General features: G+C 39.3%; 1 protein-coding gene across 2 annotated transcripts; it reads right to left on the bottom strand.

Moving 5' to 3' along the window:
• Window positions 1-5,253: 5,253 nt before the first annotated feature.
• On the bottom strand, window positions 5,254-14,265 carry gorab (golgin, rab6-interacting). Of its 2 annotated transcripts, XM_005937364.2 has the most exons (5): window positions 14,074-14,265; window positions 13,634-13,958; window positions 11,387-11,488; window positions 11,062-11,202; window positions 5,309-8,091 (listed from the first exon to the last, which is right to left on the bottom strand). In XM_005937364.2, exons 1-5 carry the CDS (start codon window positions 14,126-14,128, stop codon window positions 7,689-7,691), a joined length of 1,026 nt encoding a protein of 341 aa, XP_005937426.1. In that variant the 5' UTR covers window positions 14,129-14,265; the 3' UTR covers window positions 5,309-7,688. The 2 variants fall into 2 exon arrangements, with proteins under 2 accessions (XP_014193934.1, XP_005937426.1); XM_014338448.2 differs by lacking the exon at window positions 11,062-11,202 and having other exon boundaries at window positions 5,254-8,091.
• Window positions 14,266-27,685: the final 13,420 nt, after the last annotated feature.

Below are 27,685 nucleotides of genomic sequence, written 5' to 3'. Positions count from 1 at the left end.
CTTTCTTTCTTTCTTTCTTTCTTTCTTTCTTTCTTTCTTTCTTTCTTTCTTTCTTTGCTAGATAAAATATAGTGGAGTGAAATCTAGAAAAGCATGAAATGCTTTGGTTATGTATTGACTCCTGTCTCATACACAAGCTAGAGGTTAGCTGACTGAGGGAGGTTGAGGGATGAAATGGAAGGAGCTAATGTTGTTGTAAATGAAATGGTACTTAATTTTTCTACTAACTCAGCATTAAAAACACTTTTATATATACAAGTGTTTCTTTGCAACTCTTGTCCAAGGAAGCTTCAGACTAAAAGAGTGTGTGTGAGGGGGGGGGGAGGAATTGAACTGCTTAGCTTCCGATTCGTAGATAACCTGCGCTACCTCACGAACCACAGCCACCCAGTTATGGCAGTGGGGTCATGTATTCAGATGGCAAGAGTTGACTCTAGGCTCTGAGGTGCCATAGACGTCCTGTAGCTTCCAGCCCCTGATCTGGGAAAAGAACACTTGATGCCATCAAAGGGCCACCGATTGAATCCAGATGTGCCTCGCTCGCTCTTTCCATGTATTTAATGAAGGCACAGGGATAGAGTAGACTTTTTCATCATTAGCTTTCCCCCAGATTCGCTTTTCATGGCTACAAGTCGATTCTGGTGCCAGCTAAGGGAAAAAAAGAAGAAGAAGAAGAAAAAAAAAAAGAAAGAATGAAAAATGGGGGGAAAAGGCCTCCCCATGACTCAAGCTCAGTGTTCTCATTCAGGGCCCCTATTCTTTGTTCTGAGCTCAATGTGAAAGTGACTTGTTTGCCCTGGCTGCTACAGTTTGTCTGTGGCAAATCGAAATGTCCAAACATCTCTGAGACGAATATGCCATCCTGCAGAAGTGATGTTAGCAGGAAAAATCTGTGCACGTGGCTGAAATGGTTTCGAAATCAGTATCAGGGTTAGCACAAAAGTACTTTGCAAATGATTTATTTGTGCACATTATTTTGCTGTTACAATATATGGGTTTAATTTATGAATAGAACATAATCTTAAAAACACCAAGCCTCAAACACATTTAAAGCACTTCAGAGACAAATGATAACATGGTTGAAATAAAAAAATGAGTATTCCACTTATTTCAGCTTCATTCAATAGCTTGCACGTATTTAATGTTTCCAATAAATATCTTTGTATCAGTCTGTGCATTCTAACATAGCTGACAGACTGACAGAGCAGCCCAAAACAGGAACATAGGTCATCACAGTCAGAAATATTCAGTCATAAATGAATTCCAAGATGTAGAAAAGTCCAAGTGTTGTGATCACATCATACCAGTAACATAAGCACTGCTTTAATGAGACTGTTTAAAAAAAACATGCCTAACCAAGTTTAACATTACCATATGAATACAAAAAATGTATGCTATCCATTTCAGTGTTGTTGTTGCAACACTTTTTTGTATTTATTCTACATTAATGTGACTTTCTTTATTCCCCAAATCACAACCAACAGTTGATTACAAGCTTCAAGTGGTTTTGTGTGTGTGTGTGTGTGTGTGCTTTTTTACATGATGTGTTACATCATCTGTTTGAGTTTGACAGGCAACTTCTGGGCTCAGATTTAACTTCAATAAAGTGCATCTCACAAATCTTAGGGCTGTGCACAAGCCAAAAACAGGAATGGTCATAAATTAATGCAAAGTTTCACAAAACGGGTTTTGGTGATTTTTGAGTGCAACCTGATCACAGACTCCTGAAACTTTACTCTCTATTTTATGTCAGAACTGAAAGTGTGTAGAGGGATAATTAGAGTGTGCACTGTTTTGCAGTTGGTGGAGGGAAAGTAAAAAAGTCTTTATGAAGCATGTCTAAACATGTTCTTTCCCTTGAACTATTCTATTCTATTTTTTGTTTGACTTGTTAGTTTTCAGCCTGCATCTGCACTCTATAAGGCTTCCATCCACACAGAAGAAAATACAGACTGTAGAACAAATTTGACAGATTCTGGTTGATGAACTTTTTAATATCTAATGTTAAAACAACCACTTTCAGAATCCAAAATTAATGTCAAAAAGAAATTATACTTCTATAATAGTTCGAATCGAGCCGCAAGCTGTACATTGATGGATTCCATTAAATAAATTTTCAGAATTCACAGACGACACGACCTAAATATTTACAATGCATATGCATTGTAAATACATAGGCATAGAAAAATACAGTGACTTATATGCTGATGTTAGTTTGGTTGTGTATTGGATTTATTTTTCAGGTTTTGTGATATTTTCCATTTATATTTAAAGTCATATCTCCAAACTGAACTTTGCTGCTTTTGTTTAGTTCATTAGATTGTTATTGAACTTGGAGAAAACAGTGCATCATGTCACTTACAGTGTAGAAATGTTTTTAAAATAAGCAACCAAAAAAAGATCATCTGACTACTTTTGGATTACTCGAAGATCAAACATGGAAAATGTTGCACCTTATACAAAAACGGACAGTCTCATAAGTGTGTCATTCCACAAATGTTTTCTCTTTGTGTGCACAGAAACAATTTAAAGGCAAATGTAGCAGTTACAGCTAGTCAGATCAAATGACTCGTGCACTGTGTGAATTCTGCAACATGTACTTAGAATGCGCAGTAATAATATTAATACTGTATTCTGTCATTGCACTTCTTCCACTACTTGCCAGTCAAAATATACAGATTTAAACCAAAACCTCCCTCTTGGTCGTAATGTGTTTTCTTTGTCTGCTCATTGTGCATTAGCTCAGTCCCTCTGTGTAGCCTTGGCCCCGGGCTGAGGATGATGATGATGATGAGGGGCTCGGCCCGCCGCCGCCGCTGTCCAGTGACCCCTGGTGCTGATTGGAGTAGCGTTTTGGCCCCTGTCCTGTTTTATTTCCCTAATTGGGAGTAAATGGCCTCCTTGTTGACTCTTTACATCCTGTGCAGGGAACCATATGTTGCACACACGCCCACCCCCTGCACGCCGCCTGATTGCAGCGGCTGCACCGGGATTTCTCCTCGCATACCGACCGCTGCGGCTCTCCCACACAGATTCTAAACTGATTCCAGTTTTCAGAGACAGCTATCGGGGTTTAAGTAGGAATGGCGATAGATCAATAACCAAAGACCCCAGAACTGTGCAAATCATCTGACCTTGTTATCGTCTTAAGCGCACAGAAAGTAAGGAAAATGTGTTATTTGCTCGTGTACTTCTGATATTGCATTTCAAAACATAACATTTAGGCCTACTAGGCTGAACTTCACGAATTCTATTCATTTATGCGTTTATATGTCGTAATGCTGATTTTCCTATTATGAGATCACGAATGGATAATATTGCTTAAATAAGCAATGTGTTTAAATAAAAATAAAAAACACAACTATACAACATAAAGTGCCTAGTGAGGAACAGACGGCAAAAACCGCGAGCTTTGTATGAAAATATAGAATATTCCAAACTTTGATGGCGATAAAAGACGTTCGCGCACAAACAGGCATATACAATAACTTTATCTCCATTTGGAATGTGCAAAGTAACTCCAGCTGTCAGATAAACGCGGTGTAACAGTAATTGCGCGTAATTGCGAGTAAATGTACTTCATGTATGTGTCCCCTCTTTATATTTTATGACTGGTTTTGTTCCGCTGCTCTCTCCATTGTTGCAGGCGGCTCACATGCAGCACTGTTGTAACTGTAAACGGTCTGTGGTGTTCCGACATAAAAAAGCAAATCTGCTCCTGATTAAAACAACACGGAGAGTTTACAGAACAAGTGGCCGTGTGAGATTAATTCGGCCGCGCTGATTCTCATTATTACAAAGCCCCAGAAACCGCTCGGAACAGCCTGCAACCAGGGACTCTTTAGAACTCATCATCATAAGACATACTGTGTAAATAAATAACTACTTTTCCTCATAAAGTCTTGGGTCCGATATTTATGTGTTTAAGATTTAATTCGTCTTTGTTTAAAGTTAGGGTGACTAATTTCATTTGATATATAAATGCATATGACTATTTGTTTTAATAAATGAGTTTATTTTTATTTCTTTCTCCCCTGAAATAAATTTCTTTTCCTTTTAAAGTAAAACAGCCTTGTCGAAAGATTTCTTTGAAAGTGTAGCTGAAACAGGCACGGCACGATTTCAACTCTATAGTTCACATTTACAAAGATTGAATCTACTGGCGGGATCCTGAGCATTAATTCGGCTCAAGTATTTAAAATTCAATCAGAAACAGAAGTGACATTTGTTTCATTTACTGGTTAGTTTCTTAATTTCCAGAGCAGACCGTTAACAGAATAAGGAGGAGATCCCGTATAAAACACCGTTTCCGCTCAAAAACGTTGATGGCACACATGCTTATCTTGTGCCGTGGTACTGAGGTTGAGTTCAGAGTTCACTCTGCGTGGAGGTGAAGTCCGGCTCGTCCAGATGGCTGATATTTTTAAGAAAACTTGATTTCCCCCCACCCCCCGTTTCTCTGTGGCTGCCGGACTTCTCGGGTTTCAGGGTCTTTCTCGACCTGTCGAGGGACGGCAGCGCCACATAAATCACACTTTACTTTATAAACCCTCTGCTCTCTGAAGTCCGACTCAGGACCCAACACACACACTCTCTCACACACATACACACATGTATTTCCAATGTACAAGCGATTGCTGTAGATTGAAGCCCCGTTGGATGCCTTAATCTGCGCTGCCTGTATCTTCTCATTTTTCTTTGTCATAATTTAGAACACATTTCCTTTCACAGGGAGTCCCCTTCGGAGTTATCTGGAAGGACTGCAACAATTTTAGAGTAAAACTGCAGCAGTGATGAATCGAATGCAGAATAAACAATATTATTTTTGAGCATATGGGAGAATGTAAAGTCTAATATTGTCAATAAAAATAGAAGAAACGTTAATAAAAGCAGCCGCAGAATAAAATAAAATAGCTGAAAACAAAAGTATTTTGCCGTGTTAACATACATATTTTTTTTAATCAAATAGTTGCTTTCTAGTGCAAAACTTATTGAATATTAGTTAAAAGATGGAAGGGCAGGAATTAAAAACAGTCATGATTCTACAGGGACCGTGTTTGTGTCAGGTGTGCTCCGATTCTCATGTTTCTGTGTGTGACTAAACTAGGGTCATATTTGTGCTGTGATTCCTTCAGTACACAGAGCAAGTGGATATTATAAAGTCATCTAAATCTGACTTGTGCATTGCATGCCAAATGGTTGCATTCATGCTGCTAAAGTTACTGTATATTCTGGTTATTTATGTCATTTTTACTTGTGTGAAATACTCACCCTGGAAAGATCAAACGATCTGACTGAGTGACTACACAAACTACAAATCAGACCGGATGTTTTTTGCAAGCTTTTGGTATGTGACAGCGTTTCAGACTAACCAACCCTCTCATGTTGCCACAGCTACTCATAGATGGAAGCAGCATTTAATGATGCAGCCGGTCCAAGTTGAGCTACATTTCTAAAGTCTGTAAGAGTCAGTTCAGAATGTTTTACAGATAAAGAGCTGTGACTTAGGACATATTTGAAAACGGTATTTATCTTAGCGATTAACTTTGAAAACACTACTTTAAGGATATTCAAGATTCTACTGCAGACCAAAGTGACATGACAGACATTTTTATGTGTACATAGTGTGAATCAGGGGAGTCACTTATGTGGATTAAAAATGACAATGTTTTCCTCTTAAATATAGTATAAAGATCAGTATAGAGGTATGAAGCTGCATAAAATTACAATACTCCTGAAATGCACAATTCAAAATAGCCGAGTTATGTAGCCTATATGAGAGTGCACTAGATTACATTTTATTTTTAAATGGATGCTCAAAAAAAATGACATAATAATCTGTTTTAGTTCATTTGGGTAATTGGGAACAGAATCCTAGAGGTTCTACAGGGACAGACGGACGGTGGTCACTCTCCTTCTGTGAACTTAAACCTTCCGACTAATTAAAAAGCTGCTTTTACGGTCTCCCCTTCAGACAGCCAGATGTGACCGGGGAGCTGTAAAATCTCAAAGCAGTATACAAAAACACTGCACTTTGAAAAACTTTGAGAAAGCGATTGGAGACCCAAAGTGGTCACATTGTAAATTCCTTCCCACACAGCAAGCTTCAGTTCTGTAGATAACCTTCTACCAAAAAAGATGAACGCAAAGACAATACAAATGGATATTTTCAATTTAAAAAAAGTTTATTTTAGTAAAATATTACCCTTTTGTACATCTCTAAAATATGATGTTTTAAAATATTTTTTTTACCCCATTTAAATAGCCTTTATGCATTTTCTGAACACACAAATGAATCAGACTTTGGTCATTTTCACTTACATAGATTTACATTTACATTAGATTCTTATACCTTTTCTGACACGCTGTCAAAAATGTACGCTAAGAGAAAAGATAAGCTTGGAGTATGCAGAAACACATGCAGCTGAGAGCATACATTAACAGATATCACCTTACCGTGCAAGCCCACTGCTCCTTAGCTGAACTGACAAGAGTTCTAGCTTTGTGAAATACAAGCCCAGCACCAGCAAATAGCGTCATCTACAACACATAAGTCACGACAGTTTGTATTCAGAACAGAAAGGGATTAATGATTAATGCCTCACTCCATATGCATGAAACGCCGGCTTTCTGCAAAGTAAACACAACCAGTCCTTCCACTTTTACAACAAAGACACAACAATCAAAAACACTCATCTTCTGAATTCGACCCATGCTCAGAGATGTGATGGAAAACCATGTTTGGAAGAAGAGGACTTTGCTTTTTAAGCACACACAAACATAAAAGTGCACACCTGAAGATAACAGCTACAAGATACCCTTCGATTTACCCAGCAACTGAACACGACTCTGGCCAGTCTATTGCTTTAAATATTTCACTCAAAGCCAGCGGGGATACAGTACTCATGTTTCTCAAGCCCGATATATTAATATTCTACAAACTCTTTATTTAACAAAAGGAGGTAAAGTTCCCAATGTTTAAACAATTAAATAGAAGCAGCCTCACAAATAATAATAATAAAAAGAAAATGTGTGAAACACATAACACCAGAAATCAGACCAGATGTTCTCTGTGAGCTTTCGCTACATGAGTTTTTCAGACTAACCAATCGTGTTAGTAACATACAGCTTTCTATGAGCTGCGACTTTTTAAAACAAAAATACAACCCAAAACATAACGATGCTTCTTCTGTATTAACCAAGGCTGTCAAGGATGCCAACATGGGAAACTTCTCAGCTGGAGAATCATGTTGTAAGTGTTTTTCGCTTTGTATTGTGTCTTTTTTCTCCCTCCCCTTCGTCGATCTGGAAACGATGCTTTGCTAGCGATCAGTCTGTCTTGTCAGTGTAAAGTTGTAATTTAAAAAAATAAAATAAGTAATGATTTTAAACAGGCATACTATGCTGTGGGGAATAATTTTCTGTCATAGTTACAGTACAAAGTTATTTGATGCAAATGCCATGTTTAACAAGATGGTAACAATGACGTGACTCGTGTGCTCTGGCCTCAACAGTCATTACATTTTAGACTGAGGTGTGGCAGTGATCGCCACAATCTCATCAGCTGTTCTGTCCACATGTGATGGTCAACACCTTGATACAGACACTTGATACAACATCTTTGTACAATTTGTCACCCATCAGTATATAACAGATATTTATAGAGCACATAACAGATTAAGATTGCCTCACGACACGGCCACAGATTCACTCTGAAGACAGTTTTCTAGTGTTTTACAGTCTTGCTCAGAATCTCCAGTCTCTTCCTTCACAGTCTCTTTCTCCTTAGGTCCACAATTTTTAGTTGATTCCACCTTTACCTCTTGACTCTCCACAGAGCCATTTTCCTTTTCCACGTCTTTCTGCACCTCTAAGTTTCTCCTCTCCTCTTCCTTTTGCCTCTCCAGCTCCTCTTCAGAAGCCTGAAGCTGTAGCTGCTGCATCAGTTCCTCCAGCTTGTGGGCTTTGCGCAGTTCATTTTGCTGGATGATGGCGCAGAGATGCTCCGTCAGCTGTTCCTTCACCTCCGTTTTCTTGTGAAGGTCCAGCTTGGCTATCACGTATTCAGCTTCTGCCCTCTCATAACGCTTTCTGTGGAGAAATAAGAGAAGAACATGACTAAGAAACATGAAGAGGATCAAAACAGTACACTCAGAAATGATATGCTGTTTTTGAGCTCAATTTCCCTCACGAATAAGTAACCGTTTTATTTTATTTAGAATATGTGCTGAAAAAGATCCAAGTATGTTCATTTATATTTCATAAGTGCTATGACCAAATATCCTTGGTCATATGACCAATGTGTTAGGAAATGTGTTCATTTGTTATTTCTGCTTTTTGTCAAACCTTAACCACTTAGGAACACAAATGGAGTTCACAACATTTTTCAAGTAAAACAATCCTGAGAATTTATATAAGAATAAACAAAACTCAAACTTAAATTAATAATGATTCAACAAATAAACACATTCTGGTTCCAGGAAGTCAAAGACTTGTATATAGTAGTAAAAGTAGTAATTTCTTAACAATTCATCTAAAACAGTTGCTATTGTTAATAGTGACATTAAATAATGGACTAAAGTAAATAAATTTAATGCAGTAACTAATAACTTCAATTCTTACTGAACTCTTCATTTAGTGAGTAAATATCAAAAGCCTGCTTAATAAAAAGTTTCTCCATTTTGGGAACAGAGCTTACGTTCTCTGCTCTCTGTGTCACAGCACACAGCATTAGTTATTTTCCTCTCTCACATTTCGTGAAGACAGTCTTCCATTCTGCCTTATCCCAACCATCTAACTGTACCAATACACACTAGTCAGTCGGAGGCACAGTGAGGGCATGTCTTCACAGAATGCAATCATTGATACTGGGACTGACAAATACTGGAGACCAGAGTTCATGGGCGGTGAAAAGATGATGATTTGTTTGATGATGAAGTTTGTTAAAATTAATGTTTAGAAACCACACACACACACACACACACTTACTTTACTTATTCGGCAACTAACAAAAAGGTCAATTCAGCAGTGCTTGCATATACTTTTTTTTTTTAAATTTTCTTTCATTTGGTGCTTATTATGTCTGGAACACCGTGCACTTCAATGAATGCAAAAAAATGACATGCAGAGTTGGTGACTGAACTAAAACCGACTGTACTGGCAGTGTCTCGTAACCCGCTGAGAGCAGATGCTTATTCTCTCAGAATGTCTGAATGCAGAAATATTGTTTTAATTGCAAAGGACAGAAGACCACATGGTGTTTGGAAACACTGTGGTAACAAACCAGATGATGGCAAACATTTCCAAAAATCAAATTTCACCTCTAGCTATTATGTTGCATCTCAACAACATCTTAACAACTGACTAAATCAGCATAATCATAACAGAATCCAGTGTACCGAGTGTGTGAAGGTCGGGTTTGTCTTTTCATTATACAAACACCTGTAATGATACAGGGCTAATGTCACTACATGACAGGCTGCAGCTTCATGAACTAGGTCAAATACAGAGTTACCATATCACAGGACAGAAGACTGTTTACACTGGGAAAGTAAAACACCATAATACAAGATACAGGTTTAACTTCCTGTATTTCATGATAAATGACTCATGATTTTAGCTGTTCTGTCCTCTGCATGGTGCATATATTGTGAAAGGTTACACGAGTACTGTAGGGGGCAGTGTTTCTATGGTTTCAAAGCACAGCCTGTACTAGCAAGAATTTATACTTTTGAAAATAAAAGCAATAAAATGCAACACACCCCTTAGGAGTTACTGTTCAACAAATTGAATGACAGCAGAAACGGTTTTCGGAGAGGCTCCAGGAAGAACATCAACGTGACGCTAAGGCTCCAATGGCTGTTTCACACAGCATTTATCTCCACTCTCATCACTGTGTCATATATAGATCTGACTCGGGGCAAAGAATAAATGAAATGGTAAATGGCCTATATTTATATAGCGCTTTACTAGTCCCTAAGGACCCCAAAGCGCTTTACACAACCAGTCATCCACCCATTCACACACACATTCACACACTGGTGATGGCAAGCTACATTGTAGCCACAGCCACCCTGGGGCGCACTGACAGAGGCGAGGCTGCCGGACACTGGCGCCACCGGGCCCTCTGACCACCACCAGTAGGCAACGGGTAAAGTGTCTTGCCCAAGGACACAACGACCGAGACTGTCTGAGCCGGGGCTCGAACCGGCAACCTTCCGATTACAAGACAAACTGCCAACTCTTGAGCCACAATCGCCCCATATGAAGTGTTGACATTAAAAACAACCTTTGATGGTCTACAACAATCTGAAATATAACCACAATCTATAATGGCACTGATATCCATACTGTATCTAAAAGAAAAACAAAGTCACTGTAACATCACCCACCGATTCAGACTCTGCATTTTGAATCATCGACACTTGTATTACGGCTGTTTCCATGATGATTTTTCTGAAAGCCAGGACTGCCTGTATTTAGATCAGATGGTGGACTGCTAAACCAAGCTTCGAGGGATAACACTAGCAAGTTTATTTAGCAGTCTGCCTTTTTAAACTGTGCAGATTCACTACAGAGGTTCACATACACAGTACTGCTAATCAGCACGATGTAGAAGACTAATAAAAATCATTAAAAATTCACTCAGGAAAAACTAGCACAAAATTCTTGGATGGTCTGTAGCGCAGAGTTACTGTCAGGTGATAAGCAGTTGAACAAAAACAGCTGAATGGAGGAACTGCAGTTTTGGCATTTCCATGTTTATCTTCAGCCACTTGCATTGGGATCAAGGAAATTTGTCAATATTCATCCCTAGTGGAGAGGGACACTTCAACTGGTCAACTGACATGCATGTGTGGATGCATTCTAATGCCTAAGGTGTGACCTAACTAATGTGACTGCATCACAGGTACCAGGTGTGAATTGGGCATAAGTGTACTGGTGGGCCATGAAGTCATTAAAAACACATCTGTGCTTTTAATATTGTGACAAATTCACATCAGCTGTGGAAAAGGGTTTACTGACCCTTTCTTTTATATTTTTTCCTGATGTTAAGGCTACCTTGCAGCTGAGTAGTCCCAACTGGCTTGCTCTATCTTTCCTCTCAGGATGCCAATGTCACAAGACACCATGTCGTCGAGGGCTTGCAGCTCTTTCTGGATTCTCTTTAGCTTTACAGTCTCTTCCTGAGTCTGTTTGGATCTGTGGAAAATAATAAACCATTCACACATATTGTTTTTTTGCCTTGACCTTAATCGTTGCAGTTTTGAGGCACATTTATATTCATCATGTTGACTTGATACTCTAGTGATATTTAAAGGGGGCCTCTTTTGAGCCTCTGTGTTCATAACAACTATCAAAAGAATGAAACTATATATACACTTACTTCTCAGCGATAGTTTTTGCCAGCAGAGCTTTCTTGCGTTTGTTCCTCTCTTCGATGATTTTTTGCTCTTGCTGAAGTTGCTCCAGACGCGTCTTTTCCCGTCTGCCATCACACAAAATGAGAATTTAAACAAATGCACTTGCAATTTCATCTCAGAAAGACCAAACAAAAAACATCAGGATTATGAAAGGAGCAGTGTCTTTCAAAATCGTTCTAATTTACAAACACAACAGCACCCTATGGTATGGGTTTGGCAAATTATTATTATTAAGATTTTGATCATTGTGTGTTGATATTCTGATTCCGTTTTTTCCAAGTATCTGGTGCAGATCAGAATCTGAATCAGAGAAACCTTATTCATCCCAGAGAGAAACTGAGTAAGATGTGGACCGTGCTGAGGTAGTATGCATGAATTTAATGAAATGTGAGCCACATGTGTACAAGACCGACAGTACTGTCATTTATACATCACTCAAATCACATGCATCATATAATATGCTTGCTTTGACAGCCAAAGATAACCAAAAGAATCATGCATCATGCATGCGGATATCACTTTGATCCACATCACCCACCAACCAAGGCTCCACACCCTCCACGAGAACAACAGTCCCTAGCAAAATCGTCCTGCTTCTGCAAGAAAGTTCAACACTTGCGGTGCAAAAAACACTCCTCATGAAGCGTTAAAGGAGCAGGACAAAGAACCCAGAGTTTTTACAGGTCTCCCAAACTACACACTTCTAAATCTGTTCCAAATCTGAAACAAGTCTGTTCCATAGAGGCCATATTTTGGAAACCCACAGGAACCAAAGGATCCACAGCCACTGTTACAATGACAGGATACCCTGACAAGTCCTGTGTCCTGGAAGTATGGAAATCAATAATTTCCAATGATTTGTCTATACAGAAGCACAGGCGTTTATTTTCCACAACCATCACTTTTATGTTTGACTAGAACATTAACTAAACATTGATACAGCACTGATGAGTGCTATGCATCCAGCCGCAAAGTTGGGGCAGAGAGGAGCCATCTACTGTGGTAAGTTAAAGTTTTGTTTCTCACCCAGATAGACTGCAGATACACGCAAAACCACAACACACATTAATGATACAAATCACTGCTAGAAACCAAATATACAGAATTACAGTTAGGTCCATAATTTATTGGACAAAGTGAGATTTTTTTTTAAAATCAGTTTTCTCTTTGTACAACACCACAGTGGATTTTGGATCAAACAATCTGCATGTGACCAAAGCGCAGATCTTCAATTTATTTTAATGGATTTAACAGAAGGATAATTTCAGCTACTAATCTTTTTGGAACATTTTCTGCAGGACTGTCTCTGAAACCCAATGACATATATAATGATTGCTGTGAAATTTTAGCTTTATATATGAAAAACTTTCCTAGACTTTTATTTTTAAAGACGTATTAACTAGAGTCAGTTGATATGATTTCAAATCAATGTCACGATTGAATGTCAACATTCAACAATGTCAACATTTCCTGGCCGGAGGAGTTACGTGATAACCCATTCAGTACTACATTATTAAGGGGGCATTGCATACTTCTAACAAAGTCACTCCCAAGGAGGTGGGTAGCATTATCAACGTCTAAAATCAAGAGGTACTTTTATGTGGGGAAATGCAAAGGTTTACTACTACTAATTACATTCAAGAACAAGAAGACCAGAGTAGACTTTACCAAAATAACATCTGAAAGAGCCTGCTGAAAATTAATTCTTTGGCTAAATAAAATCAACATGAATTTGTACCAGAAAGACAACCAGATAGAAATATGCAGAAAGACTGTTTCCAATTATTAAAAATTATCCTTATATTTAAAATTAAATTTGTCCAAATGCTTTTGAGCCTTTGAATATGGGGGACTATGCATAAAAATGGATATGGTTTCTAAACAGTTGATGATAAATTTTTCTAAAAATGTTATTAATCAAAGCTGAAAGTCTGTGCTTCAATCACGTCTTGATTGTTTTAAAATCCTTTGTGGTAAAACTGCAAAACATGTGTTTTCGTCCAACAAATTTTGGATCTATTTGTATATTTAGATTCACTGTGATACAGTCTCAAAGAAGAGCACAGAATGTCCCAGCATGTGCATGAAAACACACAATTATGTTTACATACTTGGGCATGTTTGCTACCCTGGTATTACACCTACTATGTAAATATTGGTCAGTTTACCTGTCATCTTTACAGTGCACGTGAGAACAAAATCATACTAACAATTCAATCTCTTGCTTATCCAGCTCTTTAACCACTGGGGTTTCTTCTTCTGTAGTCGGTTGGTCGTTTTCATTGTGCTTCATTATAGCGGGCTTCTGCTGCACCTCTTGTTTGACAGTGGGTGTTGTCGCCGGGGCTGTGGGTTTAGGCTCTTCCCTCGGGGACGGTTTGGTGAGTTGTTGTTCGCGTGAAAGAACCAGTGACTCGGCTCCAACGTTTTTCTGGGCTGCTGACTGCAGGGCTCTTTCTCGCTGCAACTGCTGCCGACTCCGGTTACCTGAAGCTGGTTTTCGACCCCGGACTGGAGGTGCAGATACAGTAGAGTCTGAAAAGTACACGTGACCATGGTTACGACTAAAAAAAAAAGAAGTAGGAATAAAATATCAGAATGAAGTGCTGAGTGTTCCGACTCTCACTAGCAGCAAGAAAGGTTAGCTTACCCTTTTGCTGTATCCTGCGCAGCTCCTCGTCTGAAAAACCGGCCCAACCGCTCATTTTGCAACTCGACTAACGAGAAACATGTAGGAAATATTCAAATTACTTAAGACTACAAAGTTTTTAATTCAGAGTAAAGTTCAACGAAGGTGTAAACGCCACCGCCATCTTTGTTTATTAATGCCACGTCAAGGACCCCAAAAAGACCCACGAAATTGAAGTCCTACATATCGCCTGCATTAAAACAACGAAGAAGAAAGAACTAACTTGAAATCTAGTTGAGATCATCAACAAGAATAATATCAGTATATTCTTTAGATAATTATACGTTGATGAGCTTAAAATGTGCTTCGAGTTATTTTATTTATCTTCGCAACTTAATATCATTTGTATAAAAAAGATAAAAGGCAACGTTCTGAACACCTGATCAACAGACTGAAAATGTTCTTGAGCTCTGTGCTTGTGGCTTGATAGTCATTAAGTGTTGTTGATCAATTAATTGATTTTTTACACACACACACACGTCCTAGGATGCATTATTTATCACAAAACAAAAGAAAACTGAGAGCTAGTGGAAACTTGTAGGACTTTATACAACTATTTGATTACTTCCTAAAATTAAAGAATGCACTTGCAAGTTCAATGAATGGGAATACTATGGAAGGCAACTGAAGTGGATGATTAAGGTTCCCTTTCTCTTCTCTGGGGAAAAAATTCTCCTGAAAATATCTCACCAAATGAGGAACACTTTCATTGAAGTATCTACAGCCATGACATGCATTTATTAATTCAAAAACAGAGTTTACGTCAGCAAGATGAACAAGTCTACAGGGCTATACTCTCTTAATAACATTTTAAAATTCACACAGCAGTGGGGAATACATTTCAGTACAGTAGGCATCTTTCAGAAAGTAAACTAAATGTAAGGATATTAAGGATTATATTAAGGATGTTTAATTCCCCCATTGTTATTGTCTTCAATACCATGTGCCGACACAGTACAGAACAACTACCCCAGAAGTCAGTTATCTCATTAGTAGTGCTACATCCTCACTGCATACGACCCTTGATACTGTGGCTCCACTGAAAATAAAGCTTCAAATTAAAAGCACTTGACTCCCATGCATGACTCTCAAACGTGCGCCTTAAAGCAGACAAACAGTAAGTTAGAGAGGAAATGGCATCTCACTAAATTAGAAGATCTTTATTTAGCCCGCAAAAAGAGTTTGTTGCTCCATAAACAAAGGAAAAATAACAATAACAACAAAGGCTTTCCTAAAGTTGGGACATCTTACTTGTATCACTGATTCAAGAAAAGAAGAACAACCCCATGTTTTTCTTCGGTACTATAGCCCGGGTAACAAAGAGTTAGCGCTCTTTTGAACTTTCCTCTCACAGTAACTAGTTGTGACTTAATACATTTCTTCAAGAAAAATGTAACAATTAGAGAAAAAACAATCATACTCACACTCAAAGAAGTCCTACCATTAATTAACACTTTGATCTTAAATATTAGTCTTTCTATTAATGGCCTACATACCACATGTCTGTAAGGTGGCAGTAATTAAAGCAGGTTCAGTCAGGACAAGCGTCAAATCTAAAAATAGTCATGAATGAAACAGTTACGAAGTAAAGCGATCTCTCTCCTTTTATCTCAGACAGCGCTGCAATAAAGCTAATCCCCTCTCAGTTAATATGTGCATCCATCGTTTACACGTCGCTGAAAGCTGTGCTTAATTCAGTCTTATAGAAAAATGTCTCTGTCACTGAGGGTGTAGCCAGGTACAGCTCACAATGACTGGGGGCTAGCGGAGAGGCCAGCAGATTCTTTCTTGTACTTTGTGCATGTGGGTTGTGGATAAACCCCAGGTCTTTGGCAGTAATCTGATGGGAAACCAGACTGCGTGGCAAACTCCCACATAGCAAAATTGGTATGGCCCGGATCTGGCCCACACAATGTGCTTACACATGGCCTACATACCGCAAAGAATGACGGCCCTTTGGTGACCCAGATCTGGTTTGCCAGAGGTGGCCCATACATGGGCCAGCACAAAGCCAGTTGGAGACACACTGTGCTGGCCTATGTGTGGATTACCTCTGGCAAACCAGATCTGGGCCACCAAAGGGCCGTCATTCTTTGCAATATGTGGGCCATGAGTAAGTTGTGTGCAGCCATGGGCCAGTTTCAGACACACTGCTGGCCCTGTGCTGGCCCAGAACAGTTTCAGCTCTGGCCCCAGATGTCAGCCTAATGTGTACCTTAATCAAGCCATGTAATAACAACATGTGCCAGAACATAATAGTGCAAAAGTAAGATGACAAAACTCAGACAGTGAATCTCACACAGCACTTTTCTACTCTCGCAGATCACTCAAAGCACTCTATACAACATTCACCCACTTTCTCTAAACTGAGTGCTTCCTAACTACATTCATACACATTCAGGCAGAGTGGAGGAGCCAGGGATTGAACCACTAACCCTCTGATCAGTAGGTGACCTGCTCTACCTCCTGAGCTAGAGTGTACACTCACAAACCTGTCAAACCTGTCAAACCTGCGTTTGAAACATTGGCTACCATAGCAGTATAGTACTGCAAAGTGGCATTTGGGTTTTCTAACTAAAATAGGTAAATAGTAACATAAATATTGCCATCATTGCCAGACCTGGCCCACATCTGTTGACATACACTCAGCCATGACACCAGTCAGTCAGAAGTGCCAGCTTGATGCCAGATCCAGGCCAGACCTGTTTTCTATGAGCCTGGGCCACATAAACCAAACCATAATCAGGCCAGATGTTGCATGCCATCACAAAAACAGAGCTATCTACGCCAGGGCTGGCCCATATCTGGATAACATAGCAGTTACCATGCCAGAAGTCAGCCAGCAGTGCCAGCTTGACACCAGATCCGGGCTAGACCTGTCTGCTATGTGAGCTGCTGCTCGCTCAGCTTTTACTGTTCTGAGATCAGCTATGATCTGCGCCTCATATGGAGACACAGCTAGCATTAACAAGTAAACAAGCTTCAGTATTTAAGCATCTTAACAGATGAGTGTCCTCTTGCTACCCACATTGGCCACCATGAGTGAGGAGAGGAGATGTTTTTAACAACTGCTTTATTAGATCAGCAAGGAAAAGTCTGATAATGTTGGAGAGTGGACGCTAGCGCCAACTATATATTATTAAAGTAACTTTATATTCAAGTAAATGAGCTCAACTCTAAACATATGCAGTAATAATGTTAATCTATTTAACACTGATGGGGAAAATTTTTATGCAAAATATATTTTGTAACTTTTTGTAATGCAGTTTGATGTGTACTGAGGTGTGGGAAGATGGTGGGTATTGTTTCCGCTTGCCTTTCTGTAAGTCACCAGATGGCAGTAAACTAAACCGTTACTTAAAAAGACATCACTTCACCCAGCTATTTGGGTTTCACTTACCACCCCTTGTCTGCAATATTCCTGTGTAATACTCAGTACAATGTTTATCAATGCTGCCAAATGTAACAGTATATCTAGTACAAAACACCACCGCTGCAACATGGCACAATATAATAACACCCACATTCCACGACTTCTGCTACCCACCAACAAGTGTAATATCCTTCTTTTGTAAAGTGCAATATCTTTTTTTTTTAGCAGAACTGTATTTATGTATGTTTATACTTTTATTTTTGCTATCTTATTATATTTGCTTTTTTATTGTATCTAATTTCGTGGATGAATGATGAGCGTAATCAAGTAAAAATGTATGTATGGTAGTCTGCTGAAACGTAAGCTCTCCTCCAGTTTTACTGTACAATACCCAAGTACCACGACAGTTTAGGAATCTTTATCTTATGTTTATCTTTAGTTATAGGCCAATCTCGAACCTCCCTTTTAATCTCAAACATTCTCTAAGAGCACTTCTCTCTCACACTGCGGGCTTACTTATAAGTAGAATGGGAGGCAGAGTCTCCAGCTTTCAGGCCCTCTTCTGTGGAACCAGATCCAAGTTTGTACTTGAGACACGCTTTCTACTTTTAAAATTAGGCTTAAAACTTTCCTTTGTTTCTAAAGCATATGGTTAGGTCTAGATCAGTTGATCTTGAATCCTCCCTTGGTTACACTGCAATAGGCTTAGGCTGTTGCGTTGATGAGTATTTCTTCTTCACTCACCTTTTTCAGTCACTGTGTTTTATACATCACTCTGAATTTAGTCATTAATTATTATTAATCCCTCTTCAACAGTGTGTCTCTTATTCTGTCTTCCCCCCATCACTTCCAACCAGTCATGGCAGATGGCTGCCCCTCTCTGAGACTGATTCTTCCCGTTAAAGTATTTCCTTCTTGCTGTCGCTAAAGTGCTTGCTCAGAGTGGGTCGTTTGATAGTTGGTGTTTCTCTCTATCATTGTGGGGCCTTTGCCTTCAGTTTGAAGAGCCTTGAGGCAACTGCTGTGATTTGGCACTATATAAATAAAAATGAACTGAATCGAATTGAATATAATATAAGGAGTGAGTCATGGTGAAGGTGAATGCAGTGGTCTGTTGACTGCAGGCAGGGCAAGAAAAGAATTTCAGAACTGCCCTTAAAAGACCTGGATCCACATTTTTGGTTTTAATTGCTTTACTGTACTCATTATGATCTGAATTTAACATAGTGCAGGTTTTTCCATTTAGCCAGTGTAAAGGCAGAGTTTTTTCCTTGTCATTGGTGAGGAGAAGAATGATGTAAAAACAATGGCCCCTGCCTGGCAACTAATAAAAACTGGCATTCACATCATTTTTTTCATCTGGGGGCCAATTATGTGCAAGTGAAAAGACAAAAAACACCACAGGAGGGCATAAATCGCTGGCAGAGTTGAGACAGAGCTGGGTATGGAGGCCAGATGGCAAGGAGAGAATAACTTTGTGTTGGGCTGAGGATGAGACAGCCTTGGATAGCTGATTAGGAAGGAAGGACCAGATGGCTCATTACTGAGATGACCTGTAGAGGCAGTTTAAGGTTAGAGGTGGAGGAAGCATCTAAATACCTCATATGAATGGATAGTAGTGATAAAAGAGAATGGCAAATTGAGTTACCAGAATGACTTCACTCAGTTCAGAAGTTCACCATTTCAGATCTGTCATCCACGTGTGTCAAGGTTTTCCCAGAATCTGAGAAAGTTCTTCCAGTCTATGACACAGCAAGAGGACATTAATCTGAAGTTAGTTTATACATGACTAATTAAAGACAATTTATTTTCTGAGGGGAAAACAAGGCAATGAATTCTGCAAAACCTTCAAACTTGGCTACTTGCTGTAGTTGTTTCTCTAATTAATCAAAACAACAACCCATGAAATACATTTCTTCAACTTTTTTTTCATCGTACATTTTTCAAAGAAAACTGCAACTCTGGTTAAAAAAAACAAACAGTTCTACAATCAAAACTTAAAGGTACATTTGTGTGTACACTGGAAGTAAAAGCCAATTTTAGTAAATTATAATTTCTTTCATGGCCAACACACAGTTATGTGTATTATGTGCAGTGTGTACATTTGGGGGAATTGTAATTTACAGGTTACATTTAGAAGAAACCCTGATCTTATATGTAAATGAGCCAATTCTGAACAATACTCCAGCTTTGCCACCTGTTGTGTTCTTTATAATATGTTTGGCATTGGACAATGACATTTCTTTATTATTTTATATCTCCAACACCGTAACAATGGATTTTGAATGAAATACTTAATATGTGTGACTGATGTGCAAATCTACAGCTTTAATTCCCTGGGTTCAACATAAGCGTTGCGTTAACTTGTGTTAGGAATTACAGGGAATTCTTTAATATAGTCTCCTTTTTTGAGATGTTTAAAAGTAATTGAGCAATTGAGTGACATGCTGTTTCATGGCCAGGTGAGGCCTGTCTTCTCGTTATTTCATTACAAATTAGAGATCTGGAGTTGATTCCATTTTTTGTATAAATAAGAGCTTAAGGAGAGCTGGTCACTTCTTCAAGCACTCTCTGAATACTAATCCCAATCACTTACCCTTCTGCTCATCCTCTGACAGCTCCTTTCTCATTAGACACAGAGACCCATGGACCTCCTCTCCCCCCTCTGGACAGAGGAGAAAATTGATGATGATTCTACGCGCCCGTGATTGGCAGCGGCCGTAGAAAGGAAAACAGTCAAATAGTCTTTTTTTTATATAAATTTTTTTTATATAAAAATGTATATAAAAATTATTGGCCTATCACCATAAAATAAAGTCTTCTTCACAAGGTACTGCATATATTTTACACACTGTATTTGATGTAAGGTGATGTAACAAAAAAAATCTAATAATATTTTCATTAAAAATATTAAAATGCAAAAAATGTCTTGAATTCAAAAACTCTGCGTGTAAGCAAAATATTTATCAGTGTCTCCAAAGTGTTATATTTTTAGGGTTGGCGTGGTTTGCAATATTAAGGTTGGCCCCAAAGTGATATTTTTTTCATGGGGCCCCAAATCCCTCGTGGCACCCCTGTCTCTAGATCCCCCCCCCACCCCACCTGGAAAATTACAAGTAAATTCTCCTGGCTAAATTGTCTATCTCTGGACAATCTCCAAGTGTCAATTGTTCAAAAGATCATCTAGGACTAAGTCTTTCCTGTCTTCCCTGTAGCCCACACTTCCTCTAAAATCTGAGTGATTTCCAACAACCCCTCTTCTCCCTCATCATCTCATACAACCCTCTGAGCATGTAAATAAAGGACTTAAAGCAAAAATAATTCTCCGTGGTCCTTGTTTGGGTTCCAGGCTTGAGTGCATTTTTTACCACTGGTTAAGCCAGTTTATGACATCTTAATGTAGGGCTATCAATGCCAGTGTCTACAATTAAAGGAAACTCAAAGGGTTTACGCTCAAAAACAAGAATACCAGATTAGACTGTGTGAGAAGATAGCCTGTCCAGTTCTGGAAACAGAAAATCTTTGGATAGACAAAACCAATATGACCTTGTACCAGAATATGTACAGGAAGAGAAAAATATGAAGACTGAGCGAAGACGTGCATGGTCTGAAGCATACCACATAAGCTGTCAAATATGGTGATGGCTATGTTATAGAATAGTCATATATAGCTGGCAGTGGAACGTGACCACTAGTGTTTATTGATGATGTGATTGCTGTTAGAAGCGACAATATGGATTCTGAAGTCTACAGTGTTATACTCTGCTTGGATTCAACCAAATGTGAAACTGATGGGACAGAGCTTCACAGTGCAAATGGAATATGACTCGAAACATATTGAAAAAGCAAACCAAGAGTTTCTCAAGGGAAAGGAATAGGATATTTATCAGTGGCCAAGTAAGTCAGCTGATCTTACCTCAATAGAACATGCTTTTCAGTTATTGAGGAGAAAATTGAAGGCAGAGACACCCAGAAACAAAAAACAATTGAAGACTGCTGCAATAAAGTCCTAGTAGAGCATCTCAAGTGAGGAACTGGATGATGTCCATTGATTCTAGACTTCAGGCAGTCATTGACCGCAAAGGATTTTTATGCCAGCATTAAAAACGATCCTTACATTTAAAATTAGTTTGTGCAACTGCTTTTGAGCCTTTGAAAATTGAGGACTATGTATAAAAATTGGTGTAATTCCTAAACTGTTACTGCAATACTTTTGCTAAATCACTTACATTAAAACAGAAAGTGGGAGAGCAGGTAGAGAGTGAGCAGGCCGGTGAGTATTTCAGGTAAATCCTTCTCTTAGGTTTCAGGTATTGTCATACTGGAGATTGAGGCAAGGCTTCTCAGAGAACCAGACAGAAAATCAGAGTTGGAATTGAGACTAAGGAAATCAGTAAGGCAGACGAAACTAGGCAGACGCCCATAAGCCTGAATTTCAACATCTCATTTGAAAAGAAAAGAAAAGAAAAGAAAAGAAAAGAAAAGAAAAGAAAAAAGAAAAGAAAAGGGAAAAAATAACCTGGCCTGCCCCAACCATGACATTGGGATGATTTCCTACAATGACATACAATTCTGTTAAAAAAGACTATCATTGAAGGGGTGTCCAAATATTTTTGGCTTCACTCTATACATAGAAGTGTAATTTGTTTTGATTGGAGGGCTGCCCGTGGCAGATAGAGCACCACGGGACACATGCAGTAAGTAATCACCTTTGCTCTGTAATGATGTCCTTAAAATCACACAAGCCGCATTGCTCAGTCAACAGAACAGGAAGTGCAGGTCTGAGTAGAATCAGAGCCTTGAAGAAACTGAGGATGATTAAAGTGTCAGGCTGTTACCATGGTTTTGAGCTGAAAGGTGATAGAACTTCCTTCTAATTGCTGTTTATAAAAATGACATCCAGTCCACACTGATCCCTCAGTCATCTTCCATTTTAAAACGGCTCCTCTCTCCAGCTAGCTGCTGTTCAAAATATATTAACCTAATTTCGAATCGCTGAACTTGTGGTAACATCTGCTGCCAATTTGCTAACCAAACAGCCTGATGTCATGTACACTGATTCCCTTTATCACCTTTTTAGAAAGATTGAAACACAGAATGTAAAACTCGCACAAAGACCATGACATCACCATCATTTCCATGTTTTCCAGACCTCGCATGTTTTACCAATGTCATGGCAAGGATCGGTGACTCAAATTGGTTTTTAAGGTTTCCATCAGATGGTAGTACCTGGTACCAGGTACTTTATTAGTATCTGTTTGGCCGGGTTGACCAACGTGAGGCCATCCGAAAATGTGACGTCAACAGATTGCAGCCAATGATTGGCCAGTCAGTGGTGTCACTCAATGAGTCATGAGAGTGACACATTCACCAAAATCAAAATCACCATTTTTGAAACCTGGCAAAGAGGTAAATGGGTGCACAAGAATCAACACCGTGGTCAATTAATGACTCTGACAAAAACCCATAGACCAAGCGGGAGGTATACCATCGCATTGATGTCCACCATTGTTGTGTTGTGTTTGTATCTCATAAAAATGACATCACTAGACTTTGCTATTATGACACCGTACACATTGAGGTGGTACTCAACTGTAATGGAAAACGACCAAAACCGAATGGAGTCAAGCCAAGTTGAGCTGAGTGGGCACAAGTGGAAAAGAGGCATATGTGACTATGTGACTATGGATTCCTTAGCTACAAATTACAGAAATTGCTCAGTCACTGTAAGAGACTAAACTCAGCAGCTCTCTGCCTCTACAAAAGAATTCTGGTTAGTGTGAGACAGAAGTTGATGTTTGCTTTCTGTGATGAAAACAAAGCACACAGTGTCAGAACAAGACTTCCAGGGAGAAACTTAAACTAATTAACTTTTAACTTTTTTTTAGTAAAGTAAAACAGAATGTTAAAAACAATGAAACCTGAAATCATGCTGCCTGTGGTTCTCATGAGTGATTTTTTGTCTTACCTTTGAACCAGCCAGGATGCTACCTACAGTGTTGGGGAGTAACGGAACACATGTACCAGCATTACATATTTAAAATACAAAATATGAGTAACTGTATTCAGTATTCAGGCAGCATGGTGGCACGGTGGTTAGCACTGTTGCCGCACAGCAAGAAGGTCCTGAGTTCAATTCCAACATCAGGCCGGGGTCTTTCTGTGTGGAGTTTGCATGTTCTCCCCATGTTTGCGTGGGTTCCCTCTGGGTACTCCGGCTTCCTCCCACCGTCCAAAGACATGCAGCTTGTGGGGATAGGTTAATTGGATAATCCAAATTGCCACTAGGTGTGAATGAATGTGAGTGCGAATGGTTGTCTGTCCCTGTGTGTTGGCCCTGCGACAGACTGGCAACCTGTCCAGGGTGTACCCTGCCTCTCGCCCTATGACAGCTGGGATAGGCTCCAGCGCCCCCCGCGACCCTGAAAAGGATAAGCGGAAGCGAATGGATGGATGTATTCAGTTACTGTTTAAAAAGGCGGTATTCAGAATACAGTTACTTTGTTGAAATGAATGGATTACACGGCGGTCTTTTCCTGTTTCATATGTTAGGCTATGCCCTCTCTACTTTTGGTAATTCCATGCTGGTGGAAACCCAAACACGCATTAAGAGGCTCTAATGCCTGTGTCTCAACCTCGCGTCACTTTTACTTGCGGCCTGCATAACAACGTAAAGAAATATTTTTTAAAATTATTCAACTGTACACTGTGTTCGTGTTTTCCTCCAAAACAATAAGCCTTTCAACGCCTCTCTGTGTCTCTCACTAGCAAAGTTGACCCAGAGAACAAAGTAAAGCTAGTTTTTGGCTACGAGCCCGACACGGAACCCGACATACCAGCAAAAGGTCCCTTTACTACGGTTCAGAGTCGCGGACCTGTTTTATATATGCGTGGAAAAGTTTTCTATACGAGATCGCTGCAAAAAGTGCAGCCTTACCTAACGTCCACCCTACTGTTACTCACTTTATATTAAGATTTAAAAATCTAGTTGGTGTTGGTATGGCGAGTAGCCTTCAGTAATAGTAATAAATCACACAGCAATAGTACATTCATGTAGCTGTAAAAAGGATGATAATATATTAAGTAATCCAAAGTATTTAGAATACGTTACTCTCACTGAGTAATGTAACGGAATAAGTTACAAAATACATTTTGGGGCATGTATTCTGTAATCTGTAGTGGAATACATTTGAAAAGTAACATTCTCAACACTGACTACCTATGCATAATGTCATTGCTGACAGTCTATAGACTGCTTGTTGGGGGACTGCAGGACTAGAAAGATGGTCCCAAAAAGGCCCATGTCTTTCTTGAGTTATGTGATTACTAACACTTACAGGGACTCGAGACACTTGCGGACACAGGTAGGTTATTGACTAAGCAGAAGTGTGTTTTGACTTTGTATTGACCCCAACCAAATCTGACTAAACAGAATCAGAAAGTTTAGGACATTTTAAACAGGCAATCAGATGTGATGACAACTGATTTATCAGACCTCAAGCTTTGCCCAGAAATCCCCATAAAAAGACCTCAATCGAAGTCTTGTAGAGACTCATTAGGAGGGAAAATGTGGTCCCGCACATCAGAGCTCAAATAAAGATACAGCTGTCTCCAGCATGGCTTAGAACAATTTGGCCGCCAATTCAGATTCTTAATCAAATTATTTTTAGCTATGGCACATTTAATCCACTGTTGTTTTATTCATTAGCCATTCCACAAATTTATTGTGGCTCTGGCGGCCTCGCTGTCTCTCATCTTAGCTGTTTCCCAACACACACACATCTGGACCTAATCAAGCAAAGGGAAAAGGAGAGAATGTCTGTTAGCAGTTTCTGGCATAGGTATACTTTGTGAATAGTGGTGCCCCATCTCCACATGAGATTCTGGTAGTCCTGCAGTGTATGTGAGCTCTTGCTCTGTTTCCATGCTCTTATTACCTGATTACATTATGACGGGAAGAAAATGAATGGGAGTCATGAGCTAGGTTTGGACTTTTCTGGCAGCGCTGGAGGTAAAGAAACCCTGGTGAGAGCAGAGTATAGAGATTTATAGCACAAAAATGTCAAGGCTCAGCTGAGTTAATCACATTAAATCGAAGTATGTTTTGTGTTTGTGGATATGCAAAGCAATAATGACTCCTTGTTCCAAACAAAAAAGCTGTGATAATTAGACTAATTTATGACCTCTCCTTGTTAACTCTTTTATGTTCTTCATAAACAGATTTGATTATTTCGAAAATGAAATTTTATTAGACTTACTGGTTCAGAGACATAAACAAAACAAATGTGGGTTGAAACAAGAGGTTACACGCTTTAAAGTGAACACAAAAGAGATGGACTGAAAGCATTCCTGTAAATAGACTTTCAGTAAAATATAAGTTTGTTTATGTTTTTGTTTCTCAGACATCTGTTATAATTTAAAAGTATTTCAACTTGTTTAGATTTTTTGTGTACTGAGAATCAACAGGCAGGCTGGAGTAAAAGATCAGGAGACAACAAGACCTAAATCCAAAGAATAAATATTTTAATGTTCATGAACTCTCAACCCCCAACACCAAACCACAACCACGTACTGTAATACACAACAATTCATTCCAAAACCCCCAATCTTAATCTAAAGCCAAGTTTAACCTTGGCTCTTTGGGCAAATGAACAATGGAAAAAAGCACCTTCATTTCCTGGAAATGCCTCCATGTTGAATAACATTGAGCAACATTTGGCAATTTGGGCAATTTGGGCTTCTGGCACCTGTTCAGCAGCGTGGGGTGGAGGGTGGGTTGGCTGCCTGATTCTGCCAGTTCTTTCTGACTTGCCTCTCTGGCTCTCTCTCCTTTCCTCTTCTCTTTTCCTTCATCTGCCCCCATCTATTGCGCTGGCCTGTTTATTGCAGTCCTGGGGTGCCTTGGGGGGTGGGCCGTGGGGCCTGGGTTGTGCTGACCGGTGCCCTGCTTAGCCTTCGGGTCTGTTTACTGTCCCTCGGCTTCTGCGCTGTTCTGGGACATTCACTCTGGATGTCCTTACTATGTCTGCAGGACTGAGATGTGCTGGTTGATTTATACTAGATCTTGTGTGGGTTTCTGACACTGGTGCAGACTTTCATGTATGTTTCTAACACAGCACACTAATGCTCTTGGCTTCTTGGTCTTCACTATTGGTTGCCACTAATTTGGGCTTCTGGGCATTGTTATGATGTTTGCATTCTGTTGATTTGGGTGAGCTTGATAGGGGTGGAGATGTTCTTACAGTAGAACTCACCACATTACCTGTTATCTATGCTAGTATGAACGTTTGGTTTCAGGGTCTCATCAGGGTGCACTTTTAGAGGTGTGGTTACTATGAAGACACAACCTCACAAATGTGTGGTTACAAATGTAAGTATAGTAATAAACATAGCTCACACACTAGCTAACATAGCTCACAAACCAACAGCATTTAACTTTTTTTTAAAAATTCTTTTTATATTCCTGTGACAAAAGTTAGAATAACACATATTCTTTTCCATAAAATGTCTTTGGTGCATTCAGTTTAGCTGCCTATATCTTTTTTTTTTTTCCTTCTTGGATATATTTAAATCATATTGGTACTTGTAGCTTCCATAAACATCTGTCTTCCACAAATTTGTCTACTGAACAAAATCAGAGAAGGTTATCTAAGGAAATGATAAACTGAAGGAGTACATTGTAATAGAGGCACACTAATCAAGATATCCTCCCACAAACACAGAGTTAATCAGATCCGGGGCACAGAGCCATAGAGTTTTTTCCCTTCAGAAACCAACTCCATATTTTATGGGCCCCATTGTAAACATCATGATGAAGTTTGCTCATAGTGACAGTTTCCTGAGCTGCATCGTCAAACCACAACAGACAAGTTGATACTGGGGAACAGGGAATGTGATGGTATTATACCATGGGAACCAATGCAGGCAAATTACACACGTTCATTTAGAATGATGCATACAATAAACCAAAGTTAAGCAGGTGCTTGATCAGGTTATATTTTTATTGCTCATGTAAATATGCCCACAGAATAAAAGTCAAGTTAAATCTGGGATTTTTAATTTCTTTTTAGTGTTGTAATCATATTCTAGCTTTTTTTAAAAAGTCCTTTCAGACCACTCGATGGTCTCCGCCGCTGACGGTGACCTCTAGTCCAGTTCCTCAAAAGCTCTGCAATAAAACTGATTTTGAATTCAACCTCT

Source organism: Haplochromis burtoni, unplaced genomic scaffold (assembly GCF_018398535.1).
Source record: "Haplochromis burtoni strain Fernald_Lab_line unplaced genomic scaffold, NCSU_Asbu1 Contig_67, whole genome shotgun sequence".
Taxonomy (NCBI): domain Eukaryota; kingdom Metazoa; phylum Chordata; class Actinopteri; order Cichliformes; family Cichlidae; genus Haplochromis; species Haplochromis burtoni.
Note: the sequence above shows the minus strand (reverse complement) of the source record. Positions and strands in the feature narration are given on the sequence as shown.

Bases quoted from the DNA above. Each gene is read 5' to 3' on its own strand.
- gorab (XM_005937364.2), bottom strand. From the start codon at position 14,128: ATGAGCGGTTGGGCCGGTTTTTCAGACGAGGAGCTGCGCAGGATACAG. The intron at 13,959-14,073 runs GTAAGCTAACCT...TGTACTTTTCAG, and splicing joins GCGCAGGATACAGCAAAAGG to ACTCTACTGTATCTGCACCT. The intron at 11,203-11,386 runs GTAAGTGTATAT...TATTTTCCACAG, and splicing joins GCAAAAACTATCGCTGAGAA to ATCCAAACAGACTCAGGAAG.